Genomic DNA, 13,306 nt, shown 5'->3' on the forward strand with positions numbered 1-13,306 from the left:
AGGTTTCTAGATGTACACAGGAATCCACTTTCCAATAGAGAAAGCCACTTCCAAGTGGGATGAAAAGAGTTCTGGTTATTTCAGCCATAAACACAGGCAGCTCATCTGAAACTGCATTTGCTCTTGATCATATGTGTGCCAGCTACAGCATTCCACTCAGGAGCTGCCTAAAACCCTGGGTTACCTTGCTTCCCATCCAGCAGGAGAGTTAAGACACTACACTGGATTCCAATGGGAAATCACCAGCAGCCAAAATAATGAGCTGGTTTACCCACACAATAATCAAGGCCAGGAAATGTTTCCTAGACATGAACTGCCAGCAGCACTCTGACACTGCTAGCACTCCAGAACGTGTCTGCTCAACCACTGACACCTATCCTGGACTGACAAACCTCCAAGCCACCTGCCAACACCACTCCTCTCACCCTCCATCACACAAATGATTACAGGAAAGCTGCACAAGCAACTTGGGCCCCCAAATACTTAGTGAGACCAACATAAAATGAATTAGGTGGAACTGAAAGGTTCGACCTCTACATGCACTGAGGTTTACCCGGTCCATGATGCAGCTGAGCACAGAGCCAGCACCAGTGACTACTGACAGCCTGGAGACACGAGCTGCAGCCAGCAATAATGGAACAAACAACACTCTGAGTTAGAAACTCCTCCGGACATCAAATCCCTGCTCAAAGCAGGCCTCATATCAGAGGAAACAGGTTGTTTCCAAGTCAGAGAACCACACAGGTATTTCTGACCAAGCACAAAGCAGGGATTGCAGCTCAAGAGCTGTGGCAGATTTACAGTAAAACCCCTTTAACCTTCCACCACCGAACAAGCTTACACATCACCATTCACCTCCCAGCACACCTAAATATTCCAGGACACGTACTATTCTTAATAAAACACGAGCATGACCATAACGCCACCCTCCCACGCCTGTGCTGCTGAAGTATCACGCTCGGGCTTCCACTCCCCTCAGCCATGGCGACAGCGATCCCGCCTTCCCGCATCCCTTTAAAACACCGAGTCACTCCGTTCCTGCACAGCGGAGCCTCCGCAGGCAGCGCTGCCCGGGCTGACATCCAGCCGCAGCAGCAGGCGCAGATAAGGCTGTTTGCCTTTCCCATCGGCACGTACCTTCACACCGGCGGATGCTGCCCGCAGGCCTCTGCCTCAGAGCGGAGCATCCCGCCCGCACTCCGTGCCCCCTGCCCGGGAGGTGCCCGGGCACACACGGATGGGCCTCACGGGGAACCCACCGCCCGCCGGCCCCCGCAGCCCGAGCCTGCCCCCGCCCAGCGCTCACCCAGGCGGATCCCACAGCTGCTGGCCACGGCGGCGCGGAACCGGTCCATGTGGGTGTTGCGCTTCGTGTCAGGCTCCCACATCACCTGCGACTCCATGATCTCGGGCTCGCGGGACATGGCGGCGGCAGTGGAGCGAGGTGAGCACCGTCCGTCCCGCAGGCACCCTCAGAGCCCGAACCCGCACCGCTCCCGCCGCGCCCCGGCGCTGACTGCGGCCCCTCCTCCGTGCGCACGCTTTAAAGGCGCCGCCGATCGCATCACTCCGTAACCTTCCGCCGCGGAGAAAAGTGCGGGGCGGCGCGGCCAGCCCCGCCCGCCGAGGGGCGGCGGGGACGGCGGGGACAGCGGGGACGGCCCGGGAGCGGCAGCGCCGGGGGCACGGGGAGGGCGCGGGCGGTGCGGGATGAATGGGGCAGCGGACACCGGAGAGCGCCAGCGCTACCCCTGTCACCTCTAAAGGTCACCAGACGCCGCGTCGGCACCGGCAGGAACCATCTCCACAAAATCACCGCCGCTCTGTTCGTTTATTTTTTTCCCCCAAGAAGTACCAACAAGTGTCTTTGACCCAAAAATGAGGCAAGAACCGCGTTTCTCCGTGGCCTCGCCATCCAGGCTGCGCTTGTGTAACGCTCCCAGCCTACACTGCTTGCACCTTGGATTAAAACTTGCTATTGCTGCTGTGCTATCTGAATGTGGGCTCTGCTAGTCACCATCGAGATTTTGCAGCCGGGGATTGGTGGTTAATAAAGCATTTAACAAGGTGCAATTCAGTGCTAGTCTGTGATCTTTAAGGGTCTTTTAGAACCTAAACGACTCCACGATTCACGGTGTATCCATGCTGCTTATATAACTCATTTTCAAGGTCATGGGTTTGCTTCTAATTCATGGAAACCTCCAAAATGAGAATTTGATGGGAAATTATGCAGGCATACTGTATATGAAAGCAAAATACGTATAGTAGATAGTATACTTGCTCTATGTGTCATTTAGATTTTTGTGCTACAGGAATACAACTCCTTTATAAAATACAAAGACCACGGAAATATGATCTGAACAATGCCGAATTTTTATTTTTTTTGAGACAGACTTTAAATCTGGCGTATTTTTAAGTAACTCTCCCCAGAACCTAAGGACTCGGGCAGGCAGAGGTGGAACGGGGACACTGGGGACACGTTATCTGCCCGATGTGCCTCCCTGGCTCTGGCAGCGCTCAGAGGTCAGTGGAAGTGTGAAATCCATGGGCAGACACCTGCCAAGCACACAGATAAGGGAGAGGGCAGGACAGCAGCTGCAGTGTCCAGCTCCAGGAGGGTTCAATGGGCTTGGGATCCACAGTCTGTTGTGGCAAAACTGGCTGGAGAATCCATCTTCCTGCAATCTGTGCCAGAGAGAATTCATATTGGTGTGTCAGTGGGTGTACCCACGCAGGTTAATGCTCTGTTAGTGCCATAAACACCTCCACAACTCAAAAGGGGCAGGAGGGGTTTGCCCACAGAGCTCTCACACCATTTACCCCCGGTGATGAACAGCCTGCCCTGCTCTGGGGTGAGCTTTGGGACAGGTGGAGAATCACACCTGGTGGCTGCCTTCTGTTGTGGTTGCAGAGCTCTTTGCAGGAGTGGAAGCAAAGCAGTAATCTCTCATTTTTACTGAGGGCACCCCATGTACGAGGGGGTCACAGCCAGAGGGTGAGGCCGCCCGCTGACCCCTGTGCTCTGGGGAGGCCGCAGCACCAGTCCTGTGCCCATCCCGGGCCTCTCCGTTCAGGAAGGACACTGAGGGGCTGGAGGGAGCCCAGAGAAGGGAATGGAGCTGGGGAAGGGTCTGGAGCCCCAGGAGGGGCTGAGGGAGCTGGGAAAGGGGAGAAAAGGAGGTTCAGGGAGACCCTTGTGGCTCTGCACAGCTCCCTGACAGGAGGGGACAACCGGGGGGTCGGGCTTTGGGAACAGGGAACAGAGACAGGACATGACAAAGCCTTAAGCTGCACCAGGACAGGTTTAGGTTGGACATTAAGAATAATTTATTCCCAGAAAGCGTAATAAATACTGGAACGTACTTCCCCGGGAGGTGGTGGAATCACCGCCCTGGCGGTGTTTAAGCAAAGGTTTGACGGCACTGAGGGCTCTGCTCCGGTTGACACGGCGGTGCCGGGCCGCAGCCCGGTGCTCGCAGCAGCCTTTCCTTCCCCCCGGAGCGCCGCCGTGACCCCGAGCCCCGCCCGCCGCCGCCGCGCCCCTCAGGCCGGGCGGGCCCGCGCTGCGGACGGATCCCGCGCGGGGCACGGCGGCCGCGCGCCGCCGCTCCTGATTGGCTGCGGCGCGCCTGGCCCCACATCAGCCCAGAGCCCGCTCTTCTCGCGGCTGGCCCGGCGGGGGAAGAGCCGACGCCGGCACGGGCCAATCGGCGCAGAGGTTTCTGCGGCCCCTCTCCCTGCCGGCCAATGAGCGGCCGCAGCGGGGGGAGGTGTGCCCAATCACAGCAGCGCTCTCATGCGCGCCCGGCGGGAGGGGCGGGGGTCCCTCGGGGGCTCCCCTCAGCGCCGAGGCGATGCCGGAATTACCCGTTTTAGGATAAAAAAACACAGAATCGCTGAGCTAATTCGGCTGGAAAAGATCTCTGAGATCATCGATTCCAACCTATTCCAACCTATTCATGGCACTGAGCGCCTCGTTCCTTAAACACCTCCAGGGCCGGTCCACACCTTCCTGAGCAGCCCATTCTAATGGGCTAAGGACTAAAACACATTCTAAGGGGTTTTAAGACTAAAACACCCTTTTCTGCGAAGTGTTTCCTCCTAAAACCAGCAGCAAAACTGCCACTTTCTACCACCCAAAGCAACCTGTACTCCTAAAAAAGAAAATGAGCAGCTAAATCACCAGAGAAGGGACCCAAAAATCCACTCGCTGAGCTGAAAAAGTTATAATTTAGAAAGGACTGACCCAGTTAGAGCTCAAGGAGGAAGGGGTATGATGGATTTGCTGATAAAACTGGGCTTTTAGGAAAGCTTGATAGCACTTTCTCACTTATTAGCAGCAGTTTTACTATTCTATCCTTATTTAAGAGGGGTTATGCATCCATGTCCCCTGCCTTCATTCCAGTTTTTCCCTCTTTCAGAAGCGACTTTGAAAAAATGGCAATCAAAAGAAGGAAAATTAAATCTTTAATGAGAAAATGGGCATTAAGAGGACTGCAGTGACTATTGCAATTAGTTTGGAGACTAGATTAGGATAGCCAGAGGAAAATAGCCTGAATAAGATTAACTGGAATTGTCCATTTTCAAATCTTTTTAAGCCCTGCCTTACGCCTGCTAATAGCAATAATAGGGTAGAAATGAAATCATGTTTTCTGCCTCAGATTAGATTAGGGGCCATTCAAAAGATGCTTCAGAGCTGATGAGCAGCAATAATGCTGCTGATGGCACTGAGGTAACCTGGAGTCACCTGTAAGACTAAATTGACTGATGAAATGCCTGGATCTATGAGATAAAAGTTATGTAATAATACCTCAGGGTGATGTCTGCAATAAGCTGAAGCCTGGCCATGATCCATTGAACCAACAACTGGATTAGGAAATTTAAAGATTTTGGAAAGTTTTTTAAAAGATCCTATATTCAGAACATCGGCCAGCTGGTTAATGAGTCTGGATAAGAATAAGAAATTTCTGTTTCATTTGATGTCCATGATCTCTGCAACCTCTACATGGTGTCAGGAGTACAAGTAGCCAGAATCAAAGGTATTTTCAGAAAGGGAAAAAGAAATAAAAGGAAAAGAAAAAGGGGAAAAAAAAGAAGAAAACAAACAGTGACACATTGTAAGAAAAATCTCATGGGGAGGACATTAAGGAAAAAAGGCCTAAAATAGGAAATGGTCATGAAGAGATCAGCTGTGACAGGCTGAGGCTGTGAGATGAAGCAAAGGCAGAAATTTAAGTGTCAGTGAGGTTAAGAACTGGTCCATGGTAACATCAGCTGGCTTTCTTTAAGGCCATGCCACTTTTTTGAGCATAATGATGATTTTAAAAGAGAGAACCCTATTATCTGCTAAAAACTCAGACACCTAGAAGCTCACTTTTCTAAACAGTTCAAATTGTTGTTAAATCCCTATCTCTGAGTAAGACAATTTACAGAGTTTTTGGTGCAGATGAGGAAACAGAAATCACTCATGCTTCCTCTGTACAGTGAGACCCTCACCAGAGGACCTTTCCAGAAACCTCCCCATTAAGAAGTTCAGTGTGGCTGAGATCTGTGCTCCATGCCATGATGCAATGTATTCTTTGAGCAGATGCTATTTCGTTTATTTAAACAAGGAGGGTGAAATACCACCGGTAATTTCACAAGAGCTGGGCATTTGGAGAGATAAACATACCTGAAATAGGCTCATTGAGACAGGTCAGCACATCAATTAAATACCAGGAAAGTTTCCCAAATTATCCTGACCTTGTGCAAACTACAGCCCTGATAAGGCAGCCACCACCACAGGCCTCTGGAAATCTGTGGAGAACAGATGGGAAGAAACAACAGGCACTTTGGAGAAGGGATTTTGAGGGGATTCCACCATGGGAATTCACACAGAGAAATAGTGTTCCCAAATTTGCACAAACAAGACCCCTTGGACCATAAAGAGCACAAGGAGACACAGAGAAGGCCATGCCAATTGGAAGCAAAACAAAAAATTATACCAGGCACAGAAAACAACAGTCATGACAGTTAATTATCATCAAATTTTTGAGGCTCTTTACATGCAAGAAATGCCCAGAAGCTGACATTTAGTGTGTGCTCAGAGTATAAGTACAATGTGGAATTGAGGGCAAATAACCAGAAAATTGATAAGAACCTCAAAAATACCTGTCATCACTTACCAGCCTCATCTGGAAGAGGATGAGGTTCCAGACTATACACAGGTATTGAGAGATCAGCAAATCTTAAATGAAAGCAACCTTTATAAATATGTAAAGCATCTATATCCTGCTGAAATCAAATCCTAAATAACTTCCTGGATTTGGGCCCAACTCTTCCAGGGCCAAATTGAAAACAATGCTGGAAGGTCTGGGCCGTTCTGCTAAATGTGAAACTAAGTGCTTTGGCCAGACTAAAACTGGGAAAAAGTCCATAGCAGAGATGTCGATATTGTAAATGTATATTCAGCTACCAGGCTTAGGCTGAGCCACAGGGAGCATAAAATCAGTCTCTCCCCATAAGAGATGCTCCAAATCATCTTTGTGGCCCGTGCTGGCCCCTGCCCAGCAGCGCCTTATCCCCGTGCACTCGCTTAGGGCACAGGGCGGAGCAGAGGGGAGGACCCGCTCTCCTCACGGTTATCTCCATGCCTTTCCTGAGCGATTTTCCCGTGATTTCCTCGAACCCGCGGCCTCTCTAGGGCAGAGCAGAGAAGCAGAACCCGCTCTCCTCACCGTTAGCTCCACACTTTCCAATCCCGAGCGATTTTCCCGTGATTTCCCCAAACCCACGGCCTCTCTAGGGCAGAGCAGAAGGGAAGGACCCGCTCTCCTCACGGTTACTTCCACACCTTCCCGAGCGATTTTCCCCAAACCTACGGCCTGTCTAGGACTGAGCAGAAGAGCAAAACCCGCTCCGCTCACCGTTACCTCCACGCTTTCCAATCCCGGCGTTTCCCCGTCATTTCCCCGGAGCCCCGCCCGTGCGGAGCGGTGCGGTGCGGTGCGCGGCCTGCGGGCGGCGCTGCGGCGGCGGCGGGCGCGGCGGGGCGGCCATGGCGGCGGCGCGGCGGGTGCAGCTCCGGCGGCCGCTGCTGCTGCTGCTGCTGCTGCTGCTGCTGCTCGGCGCGGCGGGGCCCGGCGCTGAGGCCGCTCGGAGCCGCGGGGCCGATCGCCAGAACAGCCTCCGCCGCGCCGCCAGCGGCCTCTACCAGGGCGTCAGCGGCCTCTTCGGCGAGGACAACGTGAGGGCCCTGCAGAAGGTGAGGCCCCCCCATCCTCCCCTCCATCTCCCCGCTCTTCCTTCGCTTCTCCTCCGCGCCTCGGTGCACGGGCGGCTCCTGGGCCCATCGCCCCCGGTGCGGGGCTCGCTGCCGGCGCGGCCGTGGCCTCGCCCCGCGGCCGGAGCGCTGCTCCGGGGAGGAAAACGGGAGGCCGGGCTTGCAGCAAGCTGGGGGAAATAGCGGCTAAATGCTGAAATGGAGGTGGTGTGAGGTGGGGGACACAGCCAGGGCCGCTCGCTGGCGGTGAGATGCGGGGTGTGTGCAGCAGCAGAGCATCCTGTGCTGCTGGGGCCATCGGGATGTGCGTTCCTCTGCTCCTGCTCTCCTGGGCAGGAGGAAGAAATAATGAATTCTGTCCGGTTGACCTCGGAGTACACCTGAGACATTGGCGTGTTACGCTGGGAACATCCCTCAGTTGCTTGATAAAACGAATTTTTCTTCTTGCTTTGCTAGTTGTTGATAGTAGTGTTTTCTCTGAACTTCGAAACGATAGTAAAGCCAATAAAGTGCAGTTTAAAATCCTGCCAACGTATAGATTTACATGCCAAAATACCTACAGTAACGATAATTGCAACGCATAAATTCATGATTCTCAGAGTTAACAAAAAATTCAGATTTACAATCTTTCCCGTGGGGACTGCGAAATAATCTGCAAATTCTTGCTTAATGAATTACAATTCTACTCATGACAAATAAGTCTCAAAGTGTTACTTTGGGCATTGAGGATTTTTTTAATTTTCAATTTTATTTCTCAGTTTTTCTCAAGGTTGACAGAGAGGTTTGTGAATGGGGTGGATGTATTAATGGACACATTCTGGAGAATATGGACTGATTTGTTAGATGTTCTTGGAATTGATGGTAAGTGTGATGCCTGCTCACCCTTGAACTGTCTCAGCCTGTATCAGTGTTTACAAGCAAATGGGAAAACTATTACATTTTATCATGCTGCTTAAACATCCATCAGTGGTGTCTCTCTGCTTCACATGGCTTTGATTTTCCTATTAGTATCTTCAACCAAGAAGACTGAACCCCAGCATTCCATTTCTGTGTGTGTATCTACAGGATGTGTATAGAATGAATTACAAGTCACGGCTGGTCCCTCAGTGTCATCATTAGATGGATTCACACAGCCAGGAACAGTGCAGGGAAATCAATGAGGACTAGAGGAAGGGAAGATGCTGTTGAGAGCCTTTAGAATGCAGCTTTTACAAAGCAGGATCTGTAGCCCCAGTATGAATTTTGACCTCAGACTCTACAGTGGTTTGTCTTTAAAGAGCCTTTAGCACCTTTCCTGGAGTGAATTCAGTTGAATCATTGGAGCTGAGCCAGTGATTGAAGAAGGTTCATGCAGAAATGGGTGAACCAGTTTTACTCCTTGCTTTAGAAAGCATGGCTGTGGGGCTTTGCCCTTTCTGGACTGTGCTGGTGTTTTTGCCACCCTCGCTAACATGCTGTGCGTTTTCCTTTGTTTTTCAGCCTCCAACCTGACCCATTACTTCAGCCCAGCAGCGATTGCCAACAACCCCACCCGCGCCCTCCTGCTGATCGGTGCCATTCTACTGGCCTATTGGTTTTTGTCCCTCTTCCTGGGATTCTTCTTCTACCTGCTGCACATGCTGTTCGGCCGCTTCTTCTGGATCGCCAGGGTGGCGCTGTTCACCCTGTCGTGCGTCTACATCCTGCAGAAGTACGAGGGCGACCCGGAGCACGCCGTGCTGCCGCTCTGCTTCGTCGTGGCCGTCTACTTCATGACGGGGCCGGTGGGATTTTACTGGAGGAGGAACAGCAACAGCAGCCTGGAGGAGAAGATGGATCACCTGGATAGTCAGATCAGACTGCTGAACATCCGCCTTTCCAGGGTGATCGAGAACCTGGACAGGGGCAGCGAGCAATGAGCCCGGCCCCCTGCTGACCACTGTACACCAGCTCCGGGAAGTTCCTAAGCACTGTCTCACCCGAAGTTACAAAGCAACAAAACATCACATGGTAAAAAGTGCGCAAAGTTATAACTTTTCATCATGTCTGAGACTAATTTATCTAGGTTAAACACGTTAGACTTCTAGGAGAAAGAAAAAAAAAAAAAAAAAATTTACGAAATTCAGCTGTATATTCCGAGTTTTATCCAGTACTAGAGTTTTCTCAGTAGATAAACGCTTACTTTTACAAGCAATTAAAAACATCTTTTGTAAAGTTTTTATAAAAGCAAATTGAGTAGTCTTTCAGATATTGAAATTGAGTTAAACGTATGCAAATTTGACACTTTAACAGTTAAAAAGAAAAAAAAAAATCTCAAGCTACCAAGCACTTCCATTGAGAAGTAACTGCTGTGGGTCCATATTTTTTCTTCAGAGTTGTGAATGTTTGTGTGTTTTTGTTGGCTTATTTCATTGCCTTGAAGTTGCCTTTCATAGAGTATCAGATGAGGAATTTTCTGGTATCCGGGCCAAAAAATTCACACCATAGCTTTTAACAGGAGGTGGGGAATGAGGGAGAAGGAAGATCTGAAGTCCTTAAATGCCAGTCCAGTGTGAGGAAGCACAGATGTGGCATTTTACCATTGCATTTCATCCTGAGAACTTTGATTTGTTAGTGTCTGGAAGGAAATCTGCTGTAATAAATTGGCACAGCAGGAAGATGTAACGTGACAAATTGTAATTCATATTCGATCTGCACAGTGAAGCATTTTCCAAGCTTAAGTGCATAGACTAAAATATGATTTTTAATCTCAGGACCCACATACTTTCTCAGAAAAGGCAGCAGCTAAAACACGTGCTCATGTATTGTTGCTTAAAGCTTTCTCAGGACCAATAAGCGGCAATAAATTACCTTCAGGAAGATCTGGATTTTTTTTCTAAAATTATAATAGTTTTATAGGAGCTTTTTGCTTGAAGTCTGTGTCCTCATTAGGTTTTGGGCAAAGCAAGTCACCTTTAAGAGGAGGGTGCAGGAAAAGGTTCTCTCTCAAAGCAGTGGAGCTTTGAAGCAGTTTTATTTTGCAGGATTTCTGTTTGTATTAGAATTAATGAGCTTGGTAGGGTATCACTGGCTGTGCTGGTTTACTGAAACAAAGGTAACCTCAGGGAAGGAAGTCTGGAATGTGGTTTCACCTGGAAACAGCAGCATCCTAGGACACAGATGTGCAGAGGGAGGGGTGGGATGGAGCACAGCTGGAACATTCCATATTCCATAGGGTCCAAACCAACAACTCCATCAAAAAGCTCAACAAAATTGGTGTGTGATGGGGCCTGGCTCCAAAGCAAGGGAGTGAGGAGGAGGAGGTTCCCCAGGTGTGCCTGCCAGTGCCAGTGCCAGCTCCAGTGGGACAGGCTGAGCACAGCCTGTTCTTCCACTGGGCAAAGCTTTTGTTGGATGTGATGCTTAACTGAATGTAACTGTGGGGCAAAGAATTGATTTTTCTCTTTATGCTGAAGTTTAATGTTCTTCTTGGAATGTGTGTGTTACTTGCCTAACCTCTTTGGGTCTGTGTGTGACATTTCCATGGGGGTTATTTTTAAATCCATGTTAATGGCCTTTACTCCTGGTGATCACTTTGGTTCAACACAGTTGAAGTTCATATGCACTTGGCACAGTTGGAATGCATTTTAATTTTTTATGTCACCTGTAAATCCCCCTGCACCCCATTTATTAACTAGTACATGGTTTAGAGTTGTTAAATAACTGGTTATCACAACTTAAAATCTTTCCTGTGAACAGGTAGGGACTATGGCAACATTGCAACTTTGTCAAGGTAGAAATGTAAATTACAGTAAATTCCTTTTTCCAGCTCATTTTCCATAGTATTACAGAGTCTTCCCTGTAAACTCAGTTCTCCCTTGTTTTGCACAGAGGACTGGGCTAAAACACCGACCTGGAAATTTGGAATTGACTAGTAAAGCTTGTCAGGTCTTGATGTGTTTTGTCAGATTTGAGACCTGAGGACCAAAGTTTGCAAACCTTGCTCATGTCAGTAGCTCCATCACCTTCTTAGGACAAGGTGCATGGGTCAGTTTGCATAGATTGTATTTTGTGTAATCCACATTTAACATTGAAGTTAAAAATACTGAATCATTTATATATTAAGAGTTGTCTATGATAAAGATTTCTTTAAAAGTATTATATAAAAGTTAATTTGGGTTATAGTTTCTCCCTATCTCACTCTTATAATTTCTCTTAGTTTTGTAAAACCAGCCCTTCTATATTAATGCTCTTCATTTCAATCACCCTGCTGCTTGAAAAATGGTATTTTTATATTTTCTTGCATCCCATGTATAGCAAAATGTTATGTGAAAAGCAGTATATATAAAATTGGGTATTTTTAATCAGTATTTTTCCCAGCACTCAGTTTTCACGTTAGTCAAATTCAGAAGTAATGATTTTTTTAAAGCACAATCTAATCTTCAATACATATATATATATAAATATATATATATAAATATATACTTTAAAAATCTCTGTATTTTTAAACATGCACTGTAGTGAAAGCGCTTTTGGGGGACATGAATGTGGTATTGTACTTAATCTCTTTCAACTTTTGTAAATACCTTTTACAAGTATTTTCCATACTGGGCCATCTAGTTTATCCATGGAGGTTTTTTGCTGTTTTTTAGAAACCCGTGCCAGTGGCTGCACTGCTTTTTGTATCCCACAGAGCATCCCAGAGATGGGCAGGGCTCTGTGTCCCCTGTGGACAAAGCAGGTGACACCTGCCCTAGGTGGGGGTGGCACAGGACAAACCTCAGCAGGTGACAGGGATGGCACAGGACAAACCTCAGCAGGTGACACCCAGCTGGGGCAGGGATGGCACAGGATAAACCTCAGCAGGTGACACCCAGCTGGGCACAGGACAAACCTCAGCAGGTGACACCCAGCTGGGGCAGGGATGGCACAGGACAAACCTCAGCTCCTGCTTTTTTCCATGACTTCTTGGAGCAGTGGAGCAGCTCTGCCACAGCCACAGCCTGCTGTGCCCTGCTGGAAGCTGCTGCTGGGGCACAGGTGACACGGGGACAGCCCCACCTGGCTGCTCCTGCAGGATGGATCTTGCTCCTGGACATTCCTGCAGCCTCTGGAGAAGCCATCCCTGTGTGTGTGGCTGGCACAAGCGCTGAGGATGAATTTTGGCTGCCCAGGATGCCCGTGGTTCCCAGGGTTTCCCCCTGCCAGTGCTCCCGTTCTGGCTCCTCAGGACACACACCTGTGGGTACCTGTGTGTGCTGGGCTGTGGCTTTCCCGTGGTGTTGGGTGTCAGAGTGCAGTGTTCAGACCTGCTGTAGCTCAGTGCTGTGCTTCTAGCTCGTCCTTCACTTCGTGATTTGCTTCTCAAGACTCGTTGCATCGTCGGTGTGGAGAATAGAACAGTATCAACCTTAGCTCTTCGGTGGTGTGGAAGTGTTTCAGTGTGGTTTGCCTCACATACTGATCCCTATTTGGCAGCTAATGGCGTTAAGTGACCATGAGTTCTCTTTGTCTGGGTTGGAAAATAAAAGGTTTTATTGTATCCGCATGTATTTTAAACTTTTTGGAGATTTCCATCGACCTGTGATGACAGCACATGTAAAAATCGATCTTTTCCTTTTATTCAGAAGTTATATTTGCTGTGGTAGCACTTGTTGTTGGCGCTGATGGTAGTGATTTCACATCATGTTTTGTACATCAGGTTTCATGATTACAGTGTTTAAGTTTGTACAATTGTTTATGTAAAAATGATTTGGTCTGAAGAGATGCTGTGTGTTCACTTCTGATCCTAGACACATACGAGATCCTAATGGTAATACTGTTAAGTAGTTACAACTGTACCAGACTTAATTTTTACAGAGCTTTACATGCCTTTATTTATTCCTTTACTGGACCATCCAAACTATGTACTCCGTAGTTCAGTATTTGTAGACCAGTTTCACAAATCAACTTAAGGTATTGTGGCAAAGCTTTGAATAAATGTTTACTGAGACTTTGCACTGAGCTGCGAGTGCCTGGTGAGGGAGGGGAAGGGAAGGGAAGAGAAGGGAAGGGAAGGGAAGGGAAGGGAAGGGAAGGGAAGGGAAG

General features: G+C 48.8%; 2 protein-coding genes and 1 long non-coding RNA gene across 4 annotated transcripts in view; 1 reads left to right on the plus strand and 2 right to left on the minus strand.

The window, feature by feature from the left end:
• AACS (acetoacetyl-CoA synthetase) overlaps positions 1-1,561 on the minus strand; it is a 36,281-nt gene extending 34,720 nt beyond the window's left edge. The window contains exon 1 of the mRNA XM_056504671.1: positions 1,307-1,561. Within this exon, the coding sequence (XP_056360646.1) occupies positions 1,307-1,424 (118 nt within the window). The 5' untranslated portion in view covers positions 1,425-1,561. The remainder of the gene's footprint in view (positions 1-1,306) is intronic.
• A 791-nt stretch (positions 1,562-2,352) lies between these two features.
• Positions 2,353-6,994, minus strand: LOC130259890 (uncharacterized). 2 transcript variants are annotated; one of them, XR_008841710.1, is made up of 3 exons: positions 6,912-6,994; positions 5,672-5,796; positions 2,353-2,685 (listed from the first exon to the last, which is right to left on the minus strand). It is a non-coding gene; the product is annotated as an uncharacterized LOC130259890 (long non-coding RNA). The 2 variants fall into 2 exon arrangements; XR_008841709.1 differs by lacking the exon at positions 6,912-6,994 and having other exon boundaries at positions 5,672-6,709.
• Positions 6,995-6,996: 2 nt separating this feature from the next.
• BRI3BP (BRI3 binding protein) lies at positions 6,997-13,216 on the plus strand. The gene is made up of 3 exons (XM_056504669.1): positions 6,997-7,243; positions 8,020-8,122; positions 8,741-13,216. Exons 1-3 carry the CDS (start codon positions 7,037-7,039, stop codon positions 9,157-9,159), a joined length of 729 nt encoding a protein of 242 aa, XP_056360644.1. The 5' UTR covers positions 6,997-7,036; the 3' UTR covers positions 9,160-13,216.
• Positions 13,217-13,306: the final 90 nt, after the last annotated feature.

The sequence above is a fragment of the Oenanthe melanoleuca genome, chromosome 15 (genome assembly GCF_029582105.1).
Source record: "Oenanthe melanoleuca isolate GR-GAL-2019-014 chromosome 15, OMel1.0, whole genome shotgun sequence".
Classification (NCBI taxonomy): domain Eukaryota; kingdom Metazoa; phylum Chordata; class Aves; order Passeriformes; family Muscicapidae; genus Oenanthe; species Oenanthe melanoleuca.

Coding starts and splice junctions, on each gene's coding strand:
- BRI3BP (XM_056504669.1), top strand. CDS start 7,037: ATGGCGGCGGCGCGGCGGGTGCAGCTCCGGCGGCCGCTGCTGCTGCTG. Junction 7,244..8,019: donor ACGTGAGGGCCCTGCAGAAG/GTGAGGCCCCCC, acceptor TTTATTTCTCAG/TTTTTCTCAAGGTTGACAGA. Junction 8,123..8,740: donor AGATGTTCTTGGAATTGATG/GTAAGTGTGATG, acceptor TTTGTTTTTCAG/CCTCCAACCTGACCCATTAC.